At 37.0% G+C, this 14,365-nt stretch overlaps 1 protein-coding gene across 1 annotated transcript; it reads right to left on the bottom strand.

Moving 5' to 3' along the window:
- Positions 3,594–9,543, bottom strand: LOC18790566 (FGGY carbohydrate kinase domain-containing protein). The gene is made up of 15 exons (XM_007221964.2): positions 9,104–9,543; positions 8,805–8,884; positions 8,525–8,642; positions 8,193–8,371; positions 7,799–7,881; positions 7,498–7,682; positions 7,268–7,329; positions 6,958–7,066; positions 6,743–6,862; positions 6,448–6,567; positions 6,228–6,348; positions 5,979–6,135; positions 5,127–5,199; positions 4,612–4,739; positions 3,594–4,119 (listed from the first exon to the last, which is right to left on the bottom strand). Exons 1-15 carry the CDS (start codon positions 9,288–9,290, stop codon positions 3,997–3,999), a joined length of 1,845 nt encoding a protein of 614 aa, XP_007222026.1. The 5' UTR covers positions 9,291–9,543; the 3' UTR covers positions 3,594–3,996.

Here is a 14,365-nt window from a genome sequence, read left to right as displayed (position 1 = left end):
TATTTGATATTTTATCTTGAAAGGTAACCAAATGGGGAGATAAGTCTGTTCCAAAAGAATGGCTTGTATGTATCCATGAATTATTAATGCAAATTTTACAGATTGCAAGTTGGATACATTGATAATACACTGCACAGATTAAAGTCCCATAAGAACAGAATATGGGTATAGCAATGGTCAATATGATGCACGCCTGTTGCGTAGCAAATGATGTGGATTGAAGTCCCGAAAGGACAATCCTTTGACATGTCAATATTGATATTATGCACGCCTAATGCGTAGCAAATTATATGGATTAAAGTCCCATATTATGGGTTAAGGTCCCAGAAATTAATTGACATGTATGTATTAATCTGTGGCATGCCTTCAGCATGACAGATATATGGGTTCTAAATGTTCCAACTCCCTAAATAGAGATTATCCACGCCCCACTGCTAAATAACGCTCCATTGGAGGTTATAATCCACATTCTCACATAATAAAAGCCCCCTGAAGTGGCTTGGGTACCCAAAAGCAAAGAAATGCTTATAATTGATGCATGCGCATGCAAATGAGAATGGTGGGATCATGAATTGATGAATGACAATTTTTGGTTTTGGAGTAGCTACTCAAATCATCAATGGGCTGTGTTGATTGGAACCACGTTCAATTATTAAATGTCGACAATATCATTGGCCAAAATGGAACGAGGTAATTCCATTATAAATGAGAATGAACGTGAAAGAACAAACCCACAATATGAACCCCAAAATTTGTTAATACTGAAAGTTATACTTGGGTGTTCGGAATAAAAGGGAATATACCTACTTTGTATGACACACTGTTTCTGGCAGAAACAAGGAATGTTGGGTTTTCTCCATATTTACAGATTCAATTGTGCCCCCCTTATTACACAATTACGGAGACCAACATATTATCTTAAAGGGTTATTAAATGCACAAAGCATAATCGCCAGAAGCGATTTCCTAAAGATGTATAAATAGCTGGGTAAAAGCTATATAATGTGTCATAAAGTTTAATCCCTTTTAAACAAAATCCGTTGAGAGGATTGACATTGCATAAAGCAAGTCCCTAAAGGACATGTGCTTGAAGCACAAAATTTGTACTCAATATTAATATGCATAAATTACCTCAGTGAGTACATTGATTATAATGTGATTGCAACACATTAATATTTGTCTCAACTTAAAAAAAATCGAGCATTATGCCAACGAGATTCTTGCTTATACTAAGAAAGTATTGAAGCATTTTTATGAGGATTTTCCGGAAGTATATTGGACCGTACATCGTATTTTCCAGATAGAGCTCAACTCCATCACCATCATTTTGGGATGATGTGAGGCATATTTGATGCTATCTCAGCATAACACCATATACGGGCATATTTTTGAGTGAACTTACAAATAGCCCAAGTGTTATTAGATATGCGGACTCTGGAAATCTCTATGGTCGCTTACTGGAAAAAGCTAGTCATGAAGTTTTCAGGGGGAGATATTCATCAGGAGGAGCGTGGTTTTAATAAAGACCTCCATACACTGTACTCTTTTTCCTTCATCCAGGTTTTTATCCCACTGGGTTTTTCCTGGTAAGGTTTTAACGAGGCAGTGTCGCTCAAGATTGACTCACAGAAGCAGTGTCGCTCAAGATTGACTCACAGAAGCAGTGTCAACTACGATATTCAGAAAGGTGATCAACAATATGACTTAAAGATATTTTGCTAAGCATCAGGGGGAGCGTGCTATCAATAAAGATCTTCAAACACTGTACTCTTTTTCCTTCGTCCAGGTTTTTATCCCACTGGGTTTTTCCTGGCAAGGTTTTAACGAGGCAGTGTCGCACGCGCGTCAATATACATAGAATTTTATGTTACACATGATTATGTACTCTTTTTCCCTTTGACCAGTTTTTTGTCCCACTGGGTTTTTACTAGCAAGGTTTTTAACGAGACATATTCTATATCATTTGTGGTCTCCAAGGGGGAGTGTTGTAAATATGATGGAGCCCAAATGCCTATAAATAGGGCTTCTCCATACTTGTAATGAACATACAGAAGAAGAGAAAAACTTTCCTCTCTCTCCATCTAAATTCTCTCTCAAATTCATTGGTTTTTATAACAAGATTTTTTTTCTACTGCCATGATATTTGGATATTTATGGTGCCAACTTTGGAAGAATCTGGGAATTATTGATCACTTCAGTTCATTGTTTTGCAAAAGGAACAATCAAGAGGCATTCTGAAACATTGATGAGCATATGACAAAAAATGATCAATGCATTATCTGACAACTTTTGCCACTTGTGCATTAATGAGGGATTAGTCCAAAAATTGGAAATATCCAGTATTATTCAATCATAACATTTTCTCCTATAAATACAAGAATGCCCGGACCGGAAAGAAGACACCAAATCAACCAACCAACCAATCAAGCAAACGAAAACTCAACAATCAATCCCGATTGATCAAAAGAAATCAGAAATCACACGATCTTGCAACTACCAAAAGCAAGCAAGCAATCTTCCTTAAGAAGCAATCCAACTCAAGAAGAAGTCCAGAACACCAAGAAAAACCAAGATTTCCCTCGCAATCTAGATAAGGTAAATCAGACAAAATTCAAAAGAGATTAATTTCTCTTACAAATTTGGTTCATCAAATTAAATAGATCAAGAAGAAGTCATGTATTTCATCATTTGAAAACCTCAACAAAACTTTTCGAAGACATCTTAGTGTCTTAAAATTGTCTATATAGCATCCAGATAACTCAAAATAAACCAGAACAGGTATCCGCCTGCAGTTTTGCTCACTTTGCCAGTCTCCACATGACTCAACCTGTTTATAACTCTGCCAATCTCAATATTGGTATCGATTTTCAGCTAGTCTCTATTAAGCTGAAGATGCTAATGAGCAATTCTAGTGCAGAAACATCCAGTCCAGCCATACAAAATTAAAAGTTATTTCTTTTTTCCTTTATTTTTTTTGGTCATTCGCTAGGGATGAGAAAATGAGTATTATATTAGATTGCCTCACGATATTGAGATTGATCTGTTGCAATTCTTTGACCTTAACCCTACAAGGAAAATGTGATACTGGAAGTCTCTTTTTTCAATGGAGTATTTGGAAATCTCTTTAAATCAATTTCCACACTCTTTCCTTCACTTACAATTAGATAAGTTCTCCAAAATTACGATGTATCATTATATTGGTTTTGTAAGACATGCAAGAGTCATTTTGTATGTTGTTGCATCCAATACATAGAATATGTAGAAATTGACCACAAAAAAAAAAGAATATGTAGAAATATTTTATTTTTAATTTGAAAAACCACTGCAGTAAGTTGAAGATCCCATCAACCAGAATAACACATGTAATCAAAATGTAAAACTTTCCAAAACTTAGACATTACAATTTATGCTTTGTGGAACTGTTTTATGAGTTGCTAAGTTTGCTTTAAATTGTACGGATCTGCTTGTTTTAAATATTAAAAAATATTTTTCTTTTAAAGCTAAGAGACTTAATTATGTTAGTTATGGTGGTCGTCGACTCGATGTAAAGGTTATTATGTTAAACAAATGTTGGAATCAATCTCAAAAAAAATATTGTTGGAATTTTGCTATCAACAATTGATTAACATCAAAAGGTTATTATGGATTATACAAGGCACAAAGCACTTTGTGAAAGTAAATGGCTGTCGTATTATTATTTCAAATATGAACGACAAAGTGAGAAACTACTTGGCAAAATGAGCCAATACATATTCTTTCTGTACTAATTTTCAATTTTTGGGCCCTGCTTCACCTGTACATTCCTTTGGCTTTTGAAAAACTTCCTTCATGAGTTGCTCAAGTCATTGCTTTACATAAAAAAATTATGTTTTGTTCAAACATGTAACTTCACAAAGGCCAAGCAGTTTTCGATTCCGATACAGAGGGCCCCCAGAGACAGAAATGAAGCAATTGAGCCAGAGGACCATCCTACTGCCACCAGTTTGACACAAAGAACCTACGCCAAGGCTTCAGCCATTAGGGAACGATGAGATAGCTGCTGCTCATAAAGTTCACGGAAAATGCGGTACTTGGCATCATGGTACTTCTTCACCTTAGGGTCTTTGGATGGATGGATGACCTGCCACATGCAGAAAAAAAATATTATATATATATATTTATAGAAAATGCATACAGAATAAGGGATCCCAGAGTCCACGTCGAAAAAATAATAATAATAATAATATACTAATGATTGATGATAGGGTAACCACCATTGACACCTCCAAGACCAGTTCAATCTTTGTGACTCAAAAACCTACTACTTTTAGTTAATTATTTTTCCAATCTAAACCCTTATACTAAACCTGGCAAACATTCCTAAATGATGAACTAATCTAGGGGTTTTTGTACCCTGTGTATCAAAACCTTGGAAATTTCAGAAGAAAAAACGAAAAGGAAAGAAAAAGAACCACATTTAGCCCTATGCCTCAGAGTAGGCACGGAAACAACTAAATGCAAGATCTGCCTTCGAAAATGTTGCGAGGTTTCAATTCAGACCTAATATTGTCCCGCAGTGAAAAAACTCTCTCTAAAAATTAATAAAATGATTTCAAAAAACCATTATTAGTACCTGACCCGCTGCATTTAGGGCCTTCATTGCCTCATGCAGACTACAATATTTCCTTGCAGCAACAGCACCAAGAATAGCAGCACCCAAGAGCACAGGCTCACTTTCTCGTGGAAGAATTATAGGGCAACCTGAATGCATCACAGACAGTAGGTCCAAGGTTATGTACATGCTTAAACAAAGGCTCTGACTTGTGTATTAAAAGGATAATTATTATAATTAAGTTTCATTTGGCCAAACCACATCCACAGTAGATACAACAACCATATATTCTTTTCTTTTTTTTGGGTAAAATCTTTAGCATACAGAGCCAGTTCAAATAAAAAGAGAAGCATGATACAATAAATCTTAAAATGATGATAATAAAAGTTCATTCTGAAGAAAAAAGTTTTTTTTTTTATAAAAGAACAATGTAAAGACAAATAAAAAGCGTGTTACAAACATAAAGGAGGGGCAGCTGATGTGTATGTCAGAGAGAGAGAGAGAGAGAGAGAGAGAGAGAGAGAGAGAGAGAGAACCGATTATATCTGCATGTTCTTGAATGAATAGCGCATTCTTAACAAGGCCTCCACATGCTAGTATTGTGTCAATCTGCAAAGGAAGAAACAGATACTCAAAAAAGGTTACAGGTTTTAGGTTATTTCAGAGTTCAATGACTACTCTTTTAAATTCGTAGCCTCCACTCCATTACACTTTGAGAAGTTCTATCGTTTCCCTTTCTCTAGTAACATTTGCATGGCTCCTTTCTGTTTTTGAGTTTGGTACCATGGCAGGCTGACGACCAAACTGGTACAGCACAAATCAAGAGAGAGCCTACTGGAAGCTAAGGTACCACCAACCAAACTTTATTCTCGATAGACACCAAAACACCATCACTTCTAGAGTTTTTATTAGCGCAATTGATGTCTACTTTCATATTACCAAGCATACCGGTTACAAATAGTCATAGATATGTGATCCCTTTCTCCAAGGCAGCTCTCTAAAGCATTGAGGCCATTTCAGGTACTCCGTTTGAAATATATTCTAATAACTTTCTCTTTTATACGACAACCTATAAATATTACATGTCATAAATAAAAAGTTCAAAGTCAAAATTATATAAATCATATCCTTCATTATATGATTAATTACAATTTTAAAAAACAAATTAAGGGAAAATTGGATGCTTATGTAAAATAAGAGTAACATTAGTTATGGAAGTAACATACACTATGGGTTCAAGACGAGTTAAAGTGATACTTCTGAATGAGGGGGAGACTGTAAATATATTAAAGAATATTATAAGTTTAATAAGAAAAGCCCTTTTCTGAACTTATCTATTTAAAAGTGATGTATACAAAATAAGAGAATTGAGAAGCGTGCATTCTTACTTCGTGACCATGGGCATTGCAGTGCTCTACAATGTGACGCGTACCATATGCAATACCTTGTACTGTGGCAAGGTACTGAAGAGCCAACTGCTTCTCACTTGTATCAAGTGTTAGGCCACACAACATACCTTTCGCTTTTGGGTCTGCAATTGGTGACCTGGGCCATCACAAACATAGCAGCTTAACTTTCAGCAGAGATGTGTCACACTATGAAAAGTGAAATCAAGATTTCAACGTATAAAGATATACCTGTTCCCGTGAAAATCAGGAAGAACATGCATATCTTCAGTCAAAGAAGCAAGGAATGGACGCTTCAGATCAAGCATCATTGTTTCCAATATCTTGTTCAGAAGTTCAAACAAAGAAATACCTAGGGAGAGATAGAGACAGTAGCTTAATTTTCCCATGAATGGCATTCAACTCATTTATAGCAGCTATTAGCATAAAAAAGTTGAGCAATGGATCTCACGTTGAGAAGCAGCACGATTTGCAAGATGAGGAGAAGCAACATGGTTTTCTACTATGTAATCCAATAATGCACCAGTAGCACTCTGGCCACCTTCTGTGAGCCAATGTTCGGGTACCATAGCTGAAAATGTTGAAGAGAAAAAGAGTAATTAAAGTAAGTGTGCCATTTACAATGACACAACAACTGAAAAATTCTCCCCATAAGGATAGAAGGTTTTGAGTGTTAAAAAATGTAGCAATCACATGATAGAATTGATATTAAACTCACACAGAAAAAGATCTATAAATTTCCATACCTGACCAGTATGGACCCCAGACCCCTGGAATAAAAAGCTTGTTCTGTGATATGGCCATATGGCAAGTAGAAGTTCCACAGACTAACACCATACGACGGCATAGAGCTTCCTTATCAGACTCTGAACATATAGCAGTTATTTAGAAGAATGCATCACCTTTAGGCTAAGAAACTAAATTAGAACAACTAAAAGGAAAACAAATAGGCCTTGTCAACCTTTAGGCTCAGAATCAGACAAAGGCACACTTTCCATTACCCCCACACCACCGGCATGAGCATCAATTAGGGACGTTCCAACAGGAATCCCTGCTACAAGACCTAATTCCTGAAATTCAAATTACTTCAAATATTAAAAAACTAACCACAGAATAGCTGTCAAAAAATTATCATGGTGAATCGCCCTCCAAAGCCCACCAAAAAAGGGATGTGCTCATATTCTAGCAACTCAAATTGTATGCTTAGTTAATGGACCTCAAGGGAGCGCCACTTGAAATCAATGTGAAATCTTCAGTACAAAATATCTTGCCTTCGCAGCAGTTGATGTGAGACCAGAACCCAGAGGATGGCCAGGGAAGGCTACACTTCGTCCTGTTTTCATCTCAAGTTACTAACTGAAGCCAAAAGTCCCAAATGGTAGCACAAGAAATTAAATACTCAAATTGACTTGTATGTTTAAGCAGACTAAAACTATTTTCAGATAAAGACTTAGTTGAGTAGATATACATATATAGAGAACTTAGGTCTACAAGCATTTACCTATCTTAGCATGATGCCCATCTACAAGATCACTCAATCCAATCTCCTCCCAGAAATCATCATCCCATCCACAAGCTTCCATATCTCGAGAATCTTTCTCATTGTTTTGATGCATGTGTGCATGACCGAGATATGTCCACTTGCAGACTGTGGTACACAGACTCCGTGTATCATCTCCTGTGGCCCTAAAGTTGTGCAAAAATATAAGATTAATCAATAAATTCACGTCAAACTTGATTTGCACCGCCTGGAGTTTTGAAAAGGTTCACATATCAAATGACTGGCTGGCAGATCCAAGTACCTGTATGATAACCAATCACTCAAGTCCATCCACCTGAAGACCATTGACCAAGAGTCGGGCAGATTTTCTTTCACCCATAGAAGCTGCAAAAGATAGTCTTAATTTGACAGAAAAAAGAACCCATAGAAAAAATAAATAAATAATTAGTACAATACTTCATGTGCAAAAGGAAATAAAATAAACTAGTATGTTCACTACTAATCTGTAAAGGTACGTCTATAACTCTGTAGCCCTCCTATATAGATTTTTGATACACGTGAATATGATTGAGACATCTATGATGTAAGATAGTGGCAGCGAAAGTGGAATATGGTTAAAGAAATAACTCATTAAGGAATTGTATAACTGTGTAACACAGAATACCATGCTATGACCGGACTAGCTGTGTAAGTACCTTTGGAGGCTGCATCTCAGGGGAAAGAGCTCCACCACAGTACTGCAATACAGTTGAGTTACGTGAATTGATCCTTTCAGCTTGTTCAACAGCTCTATGGTCCATCCATACTATTATGTTTCTTCTTGAATCGCCACTCCAAGAAACCGTAACAGGAGAGCCTTCGGCGTCCACTGCAACTGCAAAGGAAAACCATCTGATCCTAATTAATGATTGTACATAGTTTCTGTCTTTTCTATAGTGCATAACATATAATAAGCACTTAAGCAGCTTAAGCAACCAATTATACCCATTAGCACATCATGTTAAAACATAAGGAGAAAGTTACCCACCAAGCGAACAAGTAGCCGCAAACCCCATACCCTTCACTTCTTCCTTGGAAACTTCTGCGAGGGAGCACGCTGCTTTCACAGCTGCACTTATCGCATGCCAAATATCTGTAGAAGATTGCTAATTCGGGGAGGAAAAGAAAAGTTAGAAGCAATCATTTCGCTTTCCCTGACACTTGCAATGCCCTCTACATATACTAGCTATAGCGAAATCACCACTGTGTGTCTATTTAGTTTCCAATATACCATGTAGTGATCAAATTCACCTCTTTTCAAGCCTTACCTCAACGCAATCACCATCTTTCCAAATCTGTATCGGGCTGCTCGAAGATCCCAGAAGCTTCCCATTTTCATCAAACAGCCCTGCATCCATCACCAATTTAGATTACAGGACTTCACACAACCCAACAACTACTGCCGAAGCAAAATTCGCCCCTAAATCGATACAATTATAGTTGTCAAAAGCTTCTTCCTATCTGATATAACTTCAATTAAATATGCCATTGCCAACAACAAATATATTCGAATTTCTTATTTTCTGCGTTAAATAAAAATGGAGGGAGAGAGGAGGAGAGAGGGGACCTGCGCGGGCGCTGCCGGTGCCGACGTCGATGCCGAGGAAGACGGAGCGGGCGGTGGCTGGGACGGCAGAGGTGGTCATCTCGAGAGAGACTGAACGAGGTTGATATTGATGTTGAGATTTTTGCTGTGAATGTTGCTGGCCAAGTAGCGGTGCTGAATCTGACCAGACTCTTCTTTTACCGGACATTTTTTTTCTTCCTTTTCTTCTCTCTTTCGCTTTCTTTGTGTTTTTTCTTTTGTTTCAGTTTTCAGATTTTGGATAATATGATGATGATTAATGGACTAATGACTCTCACTTAACCCTTTTTTTTGTTTTTTTCTTCTATTTTGTATCCGTTTTTTATATTTTTGCATCTCTTTGATTATTGTGGTGGGATAAAAATACAATAATATTTGTTTTTAATGAATGACAAATAAAAAATTAAATAAATAAAAGGTCAAATTAGAAGAAGAAAAAAATTTGGTCAGAGTCAAATTAGAATTTTAGTCCTTATAATTAGGGGGTAGTTTTCCCTTTGATCCTAGTATGCGTAGTTATCCCATTAAAAAGTTGTGTGAGCTTGTTGGAACACGTCTTTGTTTTTCTTGTCTATATTTTTTGGTAAAAAGTCAATTTTGGTTCTTGTGGTTTATTACTTTATCATTAAGGTCTATTTGGTTTCAATTTGATCATTTTTGCCGTTATGGTTTTCAATTCCTTCCCTATCTATACCGCCCCTACCAACCCCACCACCCAAGCCGCTATGTCATTCACCATATCCTTCACATCCCCCTTTTTCCTTTTCATAATGTTAAACCTATGAAAGCAGCAAGTACATTGGCTAAACCAATGGGCATGATAAGAAACTCATAATGCCCATACCTTGTCCTAAATGTTGTCTTAGGGATATCCTCATCCTTCACTTGCAACTGGTGATAACCTAATCTCAAATCAATCTTAGAAAACACAGTTGCCTCTTTAAGTCGATCAAACAAATTATCAATCCTTGGCAATGGATACTTATTCTTAATTGCCACCTTGTTAAGTTGTTGATAATCCACACCTAACCGAAGTGTATGATCCTTCTTCTTGACAAACAAAACAGGTGCACCCTAAACCCTGCTTAACTAATTTCTCAATTTGAATCTTCAACTCTTTCAGTTTAGTTGGTGCCATTCTAAATGGTGTCTTTGATATAGGTGATGTACTTGGAATCACATTAATACCAAACTCCACTACCCTCCTTGGACGTAACTCCGGAATTTCCTGGAATACATCTGCATATTCACATACCTTTGGGACTTCCGGAATCACGAACCTATGTTCCACACTCTCAAGTAGAGCTAGGAACCCGACTCTCATTGCTACATCATTCTTAATGCATCTATAATGAAAGATTGGTTGTTGTGGAACATGAAATGATACTTTCATCTCATAAAAATCAATCACAACATGATTGAGTTGTAACCAATTAACATCGAGTATCACATCAAAAGTATTGTTTGCAAGCACAATCAAATTAGCAAAGAACTCCTTATTTCCAATCAACAAAGAACAAGACTTACACACCAAATCAAGCTTGGCAAAAACCCCTAGTGGTGACTTAACATGTAAAGGCATATCAAGAGATACATGAGTTAATCCCGACATGCTTATTTCTTCTAGGATTGCATGTGTTAATAACTGGTCTGTTGTGAATCTAGGTTCTATATTACATGTTCATTGGCCTATGACTAGTTGTTGAGTAGTCATACTGTTGCTTAGCTTCATACCAATTTTGGCTAATTGATTTACCTTGTATTTGGGAACTGTTTGGTTGTTTATAGGTTTATAACTAGTTTATTGTCTAGTCATATTTCTACTAGGTTGAGTCGATCATTATCATTGTCAGATCTGTTTGATTAGGGGATTTGGATATGTGTATCTCTTGTTTGTTCATAGGTCTATAACTAGTCATATTGTTACTAAGAACATTTAATCGTTGTTGTCGTAGATTTATCCATTGGAGTTTTAATTTACCCCCTTCACCTAAATACTAATTACAAATAACATTTTTACAAGATTATTAAAGAGAGTTGGTGTACCTTTAACTTATGCATTCCTTTACCCTACTACTAACACTCTAGCATGAACTTGAGGTTGTTGCCTTGGTTTATTGTCCTTTTTTAGCCAGGTATAAATATTAGCATAGTGCATTGGCTTTCCACATGTGAAACAAACTGGATTCCTAATTTTATAACACATTCTAGAGGTATGACTAACCTCATTACAGCTGTAGCATTTCACTGGCCTAAACTGTTAAGTAGGTACTACACTTTTGTTTGGATCTTGGTTGTTCATCCTTTGTTTCTTCCAAACATTTTCCAAGAACAAGAGGTATTGTTACTCTGTGTTTGTGACTTTCCCTTACCCTTATGATCTCTTTTTTCCTCTTAACTCTTCTAATAGTCCAGATTGTTCTTCTCAACAAAAGTGGAACAGCCCACAACACCTGTCATGGTCTTGTGGCACAAATTAACAACTGATTTCTTGATATTATCAGTTAACCCATGCTCAAACTTCCTAGCCCTTTATATCTCACCAATGGGTTGGGCAAAATGATACAGTTCACAAAATCTTGCCTCATACTATCTCATAGTCATAGATCCTTGCTTTAGTTCCAAGAATTCAATCTCCAATCATTCCCTCACAATATGAGGGACATATTTACCATTGAAGAGCATTTCAAACCCGTCCTAGTCTATAAGTGTGACATCATTAGCCCTCTTGACAGATTCCCACAAAACACAAGCCTCATTTTGTAAGAGAAAAGTAGCCAACTTTCTCTTCCCCACTTCTGTGCGGTCAATCATTTCAAATAAATTCTTCATATTATAAATTCATTGATCAGCTTTCATGAAATCTGTATGTCCACCAAATGATTGTGCTTCCAATCGTCTAAGTTCTCTAATCAACATAAGAAGTCGAATAGGGACTAGTTGCTCATTCACTGGTGGAGTAACATGTTCCGATTCTGGCACTTCCTGCACTATAGTCTGCAGAAATTCCTCTAATAACTCTACCATATCAGGGTCAATGTACACACCTTCTTCAGGTGGTACCACACCACGAATATGAATCTCCGGAACTGGAACATTCTCACCATGTGGTATAGCTTGACTTATAGCTCTACCTTTGCCTCTACCTCAGCCTCAGCCTCGACCTCTACCTCTAATAGGATATATGCCTTACAAATCAAAAGTATCAGTTAATCAAAACTTGTATAACAACTTAAGATACAACAAGTATGATAGCAACACAACCACAACTAAAACAAATCATCAACATTCAGAGAACCCATTCCTCTAAGATCATGATTCACACCTGACCACTCAAGAGTCTAGTCCAGATGATCTATTAATCTAAAATCTAAAGTTCTATTAGAGCTAATCAAATGCTCTGATACCAAGCTGTCACAACCCGAATTTCCAACACAACTAAAACCAGCTTAGTTATAAAATAAAAAAAACAATTCAGAACATGAAGCTCGGAATGCACAAAAATGCACCACAATGTTTCTACTACTCCTTTAGAACACAACCATTCCAAACTCACAATGTTAATACAAACTCATACTTTATAGTCATATATTACACTACATCATTACATAATAAATTGCAACTTCAATCTATTACATAATTGCTCATTCAGAGCTTATTATCACAGTGGAAATCTTTCAGTTACTAGCAATGGAAACAAAACACACCTTGCAAAACTGTACATGAAGCCTCTTGCTCATATCCTTGGTTTTCTTTACATGCAGAGTTAACCTCTACACCATCAAAAAGTGTATCGGGTCATCATTAACAACCCCGGTAAGCTTTTTACAGTTTGTATGAGTAAACCACAACAAGTAGCACATATTCTTTCCGTATAATTAACATCACACATGCATTTATTCAGAGCACACACAGTCCATGTACTACCATGGCGATCTCAATATCAAATACTACCATGGCATTTATTTATAGTGGTGTTTTCTCAACCGTCATCCCCACCACCACCACTACCACAGCCACCACCTCCACCTTTAACACCACCATCACCTTAACCTCTATCTCTTTACCCTACCCCTACCCCATCACCACCACTACTACCACATGATTAGAACATAACACTTTTAACATCATGTATATTTTTGTCATGATTCACAGTTACAATAGTTTTATATTAAAATTTACAAAACGGTTTTGATACTGCTTTTTGTACTAATAACACTATAAAAATATTATTTATCAAACATGGGGCTACTTTACTTTACAGCTACTTATTTTCAAAGCACACCATAAGCAATTTTTTTTAGAAGTGATAGCAATCCCAAACTAGGCCTAAGTGTTTCTTTGGTCCAATTAGAAGAAGATAGACACAAAACTGATTGGTGGCTAGTGTGTGACTCACGAAATCTTTTACAAGTAACAGCTCATAGCATGGACTAAATTAGCCACTTCAACCTTGAATCTAGGGGTGAGCATTATTACCGAAAACATGACCAAACCGCCTAAACCGGACTGCCTAAGGTGGTTTGGTTCGGTTTTTACACTGAAAAATTGAAGAATCGGTAAAAAAAAAGGGCCGAACTGACCATGAACCGGGTTGGACTAGTTTTAATTAGCTAAAACCGCCAAAAATTGGACCGGACCAAGTATTTTAATTATATTATTAAAAAAAAGTAATACACGTGTCAAGTGATGATTCGTTGAGATTAAGTCATTTCCTACGCTACGTTATACCGGATCAAGCGAAACCCTCATTGCTTCGATTTTTTTTTTTCCATTTCGCCTCTTCTCCTCTCAGACTCACTCACTCTCTCTCTCTCTCTCTCTCTCTCTCTCTCTCTCTCTCTCTCTCTCTCTCTTTCTCAGGCGATTTCTCTCACCCGATCTCTCTCTCTCTCAGTCACTCTCTCTCACGCGCTCTGGCTCTCATCTCACTCAGCCAGTTTCACTCACTCTGTCTCTCTCTCTCTCTCTCTCTCTCTCTGTCGGGCACTCTGACTCTCAGAATAGAGCTCTGGATCAATCGCTATCACTGTCTCGCTAGGTGAGGTCTCAATATCTGACACTCCCTATTGAAAGAGTTATAGAAATTTGACAATGTTGAGTTATATCTATATGTCTCGACCAACAGAGTTTGGGACAGAGGTGACACAGAGTTGCTGTTGAATCATATGAAACAATCGGCTGGCGAGGTAATTTTCTCAGATCTGACTCAGTTGTAGTTCGAATTATTGCTAGCGTTGCGGA

This window comes from Prunus persica, chromosome G1 (genome assembly GCF_000346465.2).
Source record: "Prunus persica cultivar Lovell chromosome G1, Prunus_persica_NCBIv2, whole genome shotgun sequence".
NCBI lineage: Eukaryota > Viridiplantae > Streptophyta > Magnoliopsida > Rosales > Rosaceae > Prunus > Prunus persica.
The sequence above is the reverse complement of the archived record's forward strand: the minus strand, read 5'-3'. Positions and strand labels throughout refer to the sequence as shown.